This window comes from Semicossyphus pulcher, unplaced genomic scaffold, assembly GCF_022749685.1.
Source record: "Semicossyphus pulcher isolate SPU_LCO1_2020_fin unplaced genomic scaffold, fSemPul1.0.p SCAF_20, whole genome shotgun sequence".
Taxonomy (NCBI): Eukaryota; Metazoa; Chordata; class Actinopteri; order Labriformes; family Labridae; genus Semicossyphus; species Semicossyphus pulcher.
In genome coordinates, this window is record NW_027211694.1 from 22,315,001 (window position 1) to 22,323,986 (window position 8,986).

Genomic DNA, 8,986 nt, shown 5'->3' on the forward strand with positions numbered 1-8,986 from the left:
TGCCCTCTGCATCAGTTGTTTTTGTCAGATAGTTAAAGATTGTTGTAACTTTTGGAACACCGCCGCACTCGTCAAAGTGACATCTCCCTCACCGACCAATCAAAATCAAGAAGGGGCGGGACTTCTAATATCAACTTTGTCAACAACAAAGGCGGATGAGAAGCTAATCCTTCCGTTTTTCACGGGTACAATTTCCAGGTGTAGAGCTGCTGCTGACGTAAGCAAACAGATCGATTTAAAACAGACCTAACGGTCACTACGAAGGGAAGAGGAAGTGCCGCCAGATAACTTTCGTAACTTAGCAACAATCGCTCTGAAATTGAGGTCGTGGGCGCTGCCAGTTAATGGGCGTTACTGTCCATGTAAGCATACATACGGCATCCACTCACCCAAATATATCTTCACAGCGTACCATAGTGTGACCCCCTCAAAATATGTGGTCACATTCTCTGTTTAAGGTAACACTGTTTACATTTGGGTAACGCTGTTTTAACTAAGTCCTCCAAGGCTTTTGTATTGAAAATATATGTAAACCACTGCAGACAGCAGGGGGCAGCAGGGGGCAGCAGAGTGCACGTTGTAGGGGAATGTAGTGATAAAGAAGCTGTCGGAAGCTTCTGGCAAGACCGACCAGCAGGTTCTGCTCATTATTTCTCCTGTTTCACAGGTTGGTAATGTGTACAAAAGGTATTAATAAGCAGAACACAGAACTGTTTCTTAGGGCGCATTCACACCTGAAGTCTGTTTGTTTGAATCAAGGACCAAATGGTTACAAAGTCACATTCTGCCCCATTTGGTTTGTGTTCACACGGCAGCTTTTACCAGCGGAACAAAAGTTTTGATGCACAGGGAAACTGCTCTCTGATTGGTCAGGATTTCCACGTGGGAAAACTCTCTGAAGTAAACAAAGCGAGAGAGCACACCGATCGATCAAACTCAGCGTGATCGCAGACTTTAATGTTTTGTTGTCAGTTTTTTTTACTTTTAACCGACATAATTCCACAGATCGATCAGTTCCATCTCCTTTAGTTTTTCACTGAACAGTTTGAACACCTCCGTGTTCTCGTGCGTTTCCACAAGCATTTGTGAAATTGTTTGGTCACCCATATTTCTATTTCCTCATCGCTCCCCGACGTCTGTCCTCTACTCATCTCGCTGCGTGTCTCTGTAAATGTCAGCACCCGTAAACTACAATGCACCGTTTTATGGTTTGCTTCCTGCATTTGGTCCTACTTTAAGTCTGTTTACGTTCTCACCAGAATCAAACTGGACCGTGGTTCGTTTGGAAACAGACGGAGTCCCGTCTTTGTAGCGGGCCAGGGTCCGGTTGTTTGGTCCACACTAGAGTTTGATTCCAGCGTTCACACCAGCTAAACAAACCGCACCGAGGGGACAAACGCTCCAGGGTTCACTTCAATCGGACTAAACAAGGCTGGAGTGAACCCGCCCTTGAATCTTTCAGCCATGTTAATGATGCCCCGTTTAGTTGTGCTAATGCTAGCTACTCAGGCTTGTGTTAAGGATTCCCTGTGTGGTTTGTTGCGCTAATGCTAGCCACTCAGGCGCCGCCTTTAAAAGGCCTTGTTGTTGGCGTGGGTAATGGTGGATGCTATTTTTCTTTGGGCTTAGACTCCCGCTCCCTGATGACCTCCAAGTTTATGCTTATAGCTCCTGTGTACTTCGTATGCATTTTAAGTGTTTTTTCTGTGTTAAAAATGTGAGGGTCAGAGGTCGTTCATATAAATGGAAACACGCAGAGCAGTGACTTTAAAGTGAAAACAGTAAAAGGACTGTAAGTACAGAACAAATTTATATGGAAACAGGGGGTTTACATTCCTACATAATAAGTCATAATATTGATTGTCTAGCAGTTTGTTTATTTTTGATGAATTTGTTAAAATGGGAACAAGAGATGTTGGAATAACTTAAACTGAAACTGAGTATTTCTCCTGTTTCACAGGAATATAATCTGTCTGCACGCCCAGTGTACCCAGGCCTGTTACTATAGCAGAGTATTTTTAATATTCAGTGTCCTGGGTGGCAGCTTTCCACAATGAACAAGTCAAACATGCAGGTGATTGGAGGGAAACAGAGGGTACACACCTTTTCTTTGAGTCTCTTCTGTATCTCACACAGAGACATGGGTGAGTTCTGCGGACCACGCCTGAGACAAACACAGAGTTAAAGCATGCTGAGCCGCTGCCACTAAACGCCTCACAATACAAACGCAGGGTTGTGTTTCTTTGTGTAGGAAACGTCTGCTGTGTGTGCGGCTGGAGGAGAGAAGCGTGTGTACCTCACGCTACAGCGGCTGCTCGAGGCTCTGCGGGCCGCCGGAGCTCGACTGAAGCTCCTCAGAAACTCCAGGTAGTCGACCGATTCACTGCTCCTCTCGCACACCTGCAGCAGATACAAACACAGTGATGATGACGCTGTGGTCTTCAAAAACGCTGAGCAACACGGAGCCTTCGCTACCGTTACAAGACAGCAAAGAAGACTCGGTAAGTGTCGTTCATGTTCCACGCACTCGAATCTCATTTTGTGGGACACTACAGTTAATGTCGATTTTTTATAGAAGTAGCAAACAGTGAAGGTAACATCAAATTTTGCTCGTGGCAGGTTCCATCATTTCCGTAGAACCCCCAAACCCACTCCAAACTTTGTCGTCTCTGTGGAGGCAGGAGGAGCGGCGTGATGATGCGTCTGCTGGCATCAGGTGGGCTGAGCAGTAATTTTCAGGACGAGGCCGGTCGGGGGAATAAAGCTAGGTGCTCTGCTCACCTGGGGAATCCAGCCGCCTGCTTTTGTTCTGACCTTGTGCTGATTTTCAAACACACGCATGCTTGAACAAACACATTTAAGAGTTGGCAGATACCCAAATACACAGAACTAGTTTCCAAAACCACACACACACACACGCACACACACACACACACACACACACACACACACGTATTATACCTATTTTGGTGGCTCATAATCAAAGCAGAGTCCCTGCTGCCCTGCCCTACATCCTTCCATGGTGTAATCCAGTGCAGCGGCCCCAGTGGAGCTCCCAGCATTGAGTCTTATTATAGACACCACCCGTCCAATTATCACTGTTATCAGCAGCCAGAGCGTAACACACAAAGAGGAGGGGGAGGGGGGTCTCTGTGCTCTACATACCTGTGACAGCGTGGCCACACCTGCAGTTCAGTGAGAGGCTGAAGGTGAGGCAGAGGTCAGAGGATGAAGGTTTGAGGCCGATCATCTGTAAGTGTCAGCCTCTGTTCCCCATGTTTTTTACATTTATTTTCACTGTTTTCTTTTCCCAGCGGGGAGCACCGGAGCGTTTATCAGGATTATTCATGTCCACAAATCTACGTAACAGCTGAAGAAGAGGAGCAGTTTTAAACTACTGGGGTGTGTATGGATCTGTGCTTGATATTTACGAGCTTAGTGAACCAGTAACCAATATATGGAATGTGCAGTTGGCACTGTTGCAAGAAGGTTCCCTGTTCGGATGTAGTGGGTCTTTCTGTGTGGAGTCTGCATGTTCTCCCCGTGCATGTGTGATTCCCTCGGGTACTCCGGCTTCCTCCCACAGTCCACAGACATGCTCGTTTGGTTCATCGGTGAGAAATGCACATTTTGCATGTACAAACACACACTGGGTTACCCTGGCATCGCGCGGTTCTATGTAAAATCGCAAAGGTGGCATGTAGAGCTTCGTTACGGCGCTGTGGCGGAATTGTAATGTAAAAACGGCTTATGTGTCAGCACTGGTGACGAGTCCAGGTGTAACCCTGCCGCTTTCCCAATGACAGCTGGGATAGCCTCCAGCACCCTGCAACCCTGCACAGGATAAGCACATAGATAGAGGATGGATAAATGTTCCCAGCAGAGATGTTTGGTTCAGTTTTGACATCAGAACTGCTGTTCGGCTTGCAGAACTTCTCACTGCACTTGATGAATGTCCATTAGAATGAACATTTGTTCACATCATTGCCACGTAAAAAAATTAACTCATGTGCGATGTGAATACAGGGATGCAGGGAACAATTAAAGGTGGAGAAGGGTCGGGCTTTCTTCAGATTTCCATCTGTCGAGAGCAGTTTGTTCGAATACGTCTCCGGATTGAGGAGTTAGCTGAAGACGGGCTTTTTTAAATAGATATTGATAATCAGTATCTGTGGTTTAAAAGTTTCTGCAGGTTAAGTTGATGCTGGGAATGTTTAAAGCCTGAGATGTGACCAGCTGGTTAGTTTTATCAAAGACACCAGGAACACAGTACACAAACGTCAGATAGGCTGCTCCAGTGCAATGCATCCTGGTACATGTAGGCACTGCTGGCACAATTCCAGAAGCAGGAGAACTCTGTCAGTGTGGCACAAAAGGAGGAATTTATCGCTGCTTTGACTATATTTACAATTAACATTGCATGAAAAAATCTAACCTTTAAGTATTCTGACCCCAAAAGGCGGATCCCAGATTCATGACAGACTGACAGGTGTGAGGGTCAGTGCAGAAAATGACAGATTTATATCATCAAACCACAAAAACAAAATACAACAGAGTATATAGACAGTCTGCATGTCGGGCTCAAGTAAGCTGTTAAATTGCTCTGTGTGTTTTCAGAGAGGGAGGTGGGATGCTGCAACATTTAAGAGGAATCAAAATCAATTCTAATCACACTGAATAAACACAGAACAAAGACACTATTAAAGGAGGAGACAGAGCCTGAGCGCTCATCATGCAGTGGATTTTCTCTGTCTTGTTCTCTGCAGGAGTCTGTGTGTCTGTCTGTCTGTGTGTGTCTGTCTGTCTGTCTGTGTGTCTGTCTGTCTGTCACCTGCTTTATTTTACCATCAGATCTGTCAGCTGTGATTTTCTTCTTGTTCATCGACTCTTCTCAGTGCTTTTCAGCCTGGGCTTACTCTTAAAGATTTTGTTTCTAAATGACCAATAGGTCATCAGCAGCAGCTGTGAAACAGGCTGTAATGGCTGCAACGTAATCCTTAATGGGTCAAAGGTCGTCCACTAAACATTCTTGTTGTTTCCACTGACAGGCTCAGATTGTTATTCTACGTGTGTGACAACGTTACAGAAAGGATCCCTACAGAGATAGACCTTTTTGTTACAGAGGAAGGTGATTTATTTGAACCAAAAATCGTCGCTCTCTTGAAAGCCACCAGACTCCATTCACAAAAACAGTGATTCTACCTTGCAGAACACAGGAGTGGCTGGTCTATATTTGACTTGATTGTTTAGTTTGTTTGTGTTATTGTTTGACTTTGTTGGTTTAAACGGTTATTTCAGATCTAATGCAATCACTCAAAAACAGAAAAAATACCTCGTCAATCGAGGCAGAGGTAGACCAGCAACTCCTGTGTTCTGTGAGGTAAAATTGCTGTTTTTGTAAATGGAGTCTGGTGGCTTTAAAGAAAGCGATGTAACAGCTGTTTCTGCTTTAAGAAAATGGATATTACATTAAATAAAAGGTCGGTTTCTGTAAAGATCATTTTTGTAATATTGTCAGAGACAAACTGAGGCCACCTAATAGCTACAAAGACCTTAGGAATTAATCCTTTAGACATTTACACGCCAAAAAGAAATCGTGCCGCGGATCAAAAATACTGGAGCAACTTCTCGTTTACAGGCCCTCGCTCACGTTAATAATTGATCAATATTTAACCAAAAGAAAGATCTGTATCTCTACTTTTGAAAATGCGGCATGGATGAGAGCAGATAGATAAATAAATAACAGAAGAAGAAGAAGAAGAACGAGGCGGGTGGCACCTCGCTCCCTCAAGCACAAAGCTACTTCCACATCAAAATGTCACCAGAACAACAGCTGCTACTCCGGTGATACTCCTTTAAAGTAAACTTTCCCCAACTCTCCAGAAAGCACACTCACCCACACACACACACACACACACACACACACACACACACACACACTGTCTTTAATGAATGAGGCGGTGAGTGGGAGGGGGTGTATTTGGGGGGGTGGGAGACACAAAGTGCTGATATTATGGGTGGAAATGTGTGTGGGAAAGACAGGCAGTCAAACTGTCAGGCGTGAGCGCTGAGACGGAACAAAGAGGAACAGTGGAGACGATTACAGAGACGCAGCGGAGTGACAGAGGCAGCGTGCACACCGAGGAGGAAGAAGGGAGAGGGGGGAATTACGGCACCGTGCATGGACCCTGAACACACCACACACACGAGCAGCACGCCTGATTGATCAACGCCAGAACACAGAAGCATCCTGAAACAAGACCTCTCAGACCCAGAGTGACGACCTTTACATCCTGCTGCTGCTTTCACACCAGTTTTTAAAATCTTTTCTTCTATTATTTAGTAAAAATCTGCAGGCTGCTGAGGAATGCATGATGAAGAACACAACAGAGAATAAGTGTGTGAGCTGGATCAGAGGGAAAACATGATGCCAGCCAACGCAACAGAGGTGCAAACAAATAACGTCTGCTTCAACAGCTGCCGGATTCACTTCTCCTCTGACCAGTCTCCACGGCCACGGAGCTTCATTTGTCAGTGTCAGCTGCTGGAGGAGATAAAAATACATCTTCTACTGCCATCTTCTGGATGACGCCTCGCATGACAACACAGAAATGTGGCAGCAGAAGAAGCAGGGTCTGGATGACGCACGCTTTCGGCGTACCCTGCACTGTGACCCCAGAGAGGAAAGTGAACATCCCTCTCACCCCATTGATCGCAGTGTTGAGCTGGTTTTGGTGGACAGACAGCAGACTCTCCAGGACTCGTCTGAAGTCCTCTTTGCTCACCCGCCCGGTCCCATCAGGATCCAACGCCGTGAAGGCCGACCTGATGTTCTCCAGTCTGCTGTGGATCAGAGGCTCCACCTGCTGCAGGGTGATCTGACGACCTGGATGATAGAGGGGGGCAGATCATGATGACATGATTAGTGTCGGAAACTGCAGTTCCTCTGGTGTCCACTTGAGGCTGTCTCCAGCAGTGAGTCAGTCCCCATAGAGTCCCATGTTAAACTTTACAGCAGAAATAAACATGTTTACAGCCTGGTACAAAAAACAGTTTGGGTCTCTATAGCTCATTTCTCTCTTCATGACAACTGTACGGGGAGAATCTTTATACAACTCACCTGTTTACATTATATTAAGGCTTAAATAGGTGGGAGCTGCTAGCTGTCTGCGAGCTGCAGGCACATTCAGTCACTGAACGTAACCTCTGGGCCGTGTTTGTGCTGTTGGAGCCTTTTGGAGATTTGTTCATGTAAATATCAGACAGAACCTTTAAGGAGAAAAAGGCACTTCCTCTGCAAAAGGTTTTTGTGGATTATTTCTGTTCCTGCTGAAATGTTCAAAAGAAGAGGCCGTACTTCACTGTCTGTTTTTATTCGGCCTCTTCAGAGAGTTAACTCGATGAACATTTTTGTCAAAGTACAACTGAGTAACATTTAGAGAAGATTGATTCCACCTGGGTCAGAGTGGCACTGATTCCAGAGCTCCTCACTGATTGGTCAAAGACAGCAGGTGACAAAATGTAAAAGGTTTTTACAGACAGCAAACTGGTTTGTTTCTTTAGACTCTCCAGCAAAGGGTCAGTGAAAGTGAAGGTACACTCACCTGTGTCTGTGTGTCTCACTGTCTGCCTGCATCCTCGTCCTGTCTGTCCTCTGATGAAGGAGTGTGTATAAGTGACCGGAGCCGTGTGGGGCCGCCGTCCCATCACCAGTGGCCCCAGTCTGGGCTGGAGAGGCAGCAGCCGGGCCATACTGGGAGAACTGGTGTGTTTATGTGTGTGTGAGGAGAAGGCAGGAGGCGGAGAGGAGGGGAGACCCTGAGAGGGAGGACTGTGGTTGCTAGTTAACACTTGAACCTGATCTCTGTCTTTGTGTGTGTGTGTGTGTGTGTGTGTGTGTGTGTGTGTGTGAGTGTGTGTGTGTGTGTGTGTGTGTGTGTGTGTGTGTAGTTGACACCACACTGTATTCAGCTCAGTCTGTTTTTGTTCCTATTGTCTGTCACCATGGACGCAACAAACCAGAATAAATATCTTTCCTCCAAATGAAATTTAAAACCTAAACTCAGAACACTAAAATACTTTCACTTCACTTTCACCTCGACTTTTCAGAGTCGAGTTAATGTTGCACTTTTTTGTCCACTACAGATGAATAGTTTTCCATTTTCTTGGGATGTTTAAAATAAGTGTAAATATAATACTGATAGAAGCTATTCTTTAAGCTTTAAAACTCAGTTATATTGCTATTGCTATAGTCAACAGGGCCTAGAAATGTGATACTACCACTGAAATAGAAAATGCATTAGAAATTCTTCTGGGCTGCAGTCTGACGATAGATCCTCTGGGAGCAAACATGTCGGGCGCGTCAGGTTTAGCCAGCGTTATTTCAGTTTGCTGAAATAACAACATCATGATGCAGATTAGGAACAAGTCAACATGAAGCTTTGTCAGGTCTGTCCTCAAGAGGAGAAGAAAACTTTTAAAATGCTCGTTTGTCGGACGGAGGCCGGCTCCGTCATCTCTGATGCACTCGAGGAAGTCGGGAAATCTGAACGCTGAACGGCTGAAGTGACACAGCGTCAAGGGAATTCATTTCAAGTTAAATGTGAGATCCACAGATTGTTCGCTGCACTCGCTGCAGATGTCTGTTTATAGAGATTCTGGGATGTCGTTACGTTCCGCCTGCTTCTGCTCTCCACACAGACAGTTTTTCCTGCACACACTGAAGCCTGCTGATACGTGATTGGTCAATATTACTCGGACTACAAACGTACTACAAACGAAAACCAGAACACTTCCTGTACTCAAATCCCGTCACACGCCTACGGATGCTACGTTTTTTTGTAGACTCTGTAAATAGAGATTAGTTGTGTGCCGACAGCGTTACCTTAGCCTGAGAAAATCTGTTATTTTGTGGGATTTAATCCCCCCTTCAAAAAGTCATCTTTTGTATGCCTCAGTTCAGCACATTTTTATTTATTTTATATAT

At 45.3% G+C, this 8,986-nt stretch overlaps 1 protein-coding gene across 1 annotated transcript in view; it reads right to left on the reverse strand.

Moving 5' to 3' along the window:
• The window catches only part of LOC138599889 (EF-hand calcium-binding domain-containing protein 6-like), a 49,958-nt gene extending 42,206 nt beyond the window's left edge, over nt 1-7,752 (reverse strand). The window contains exons 1-5 of the mRNA XM_069671645.1: nt 7,605-7,752; nt 6,705-6,886; nt 3,763-3,834; nt 2,297-2,400; nt 2,104-2,164 (exon numbers count right to left, since the gene is read on the reverse strand). Of these exons, the coding sequence (XP_069527746.1) occupies nt 2,104-2,164; nt 2,297-2,400; nt 3,763-3,834; nt 6,705-6,886; nt 7,605-7,752 (567 nt within the window). The remainder of the gene's footprint in view (nt 1-2,103; nt 2,165-2,296; nt 2,401-3,762; nt 3,835-6,704; nt 6,887-7,604) is intronic.
• Between the last annotated feature and the right edge of the window lie 1,234 nt (nt 7,753-8,986).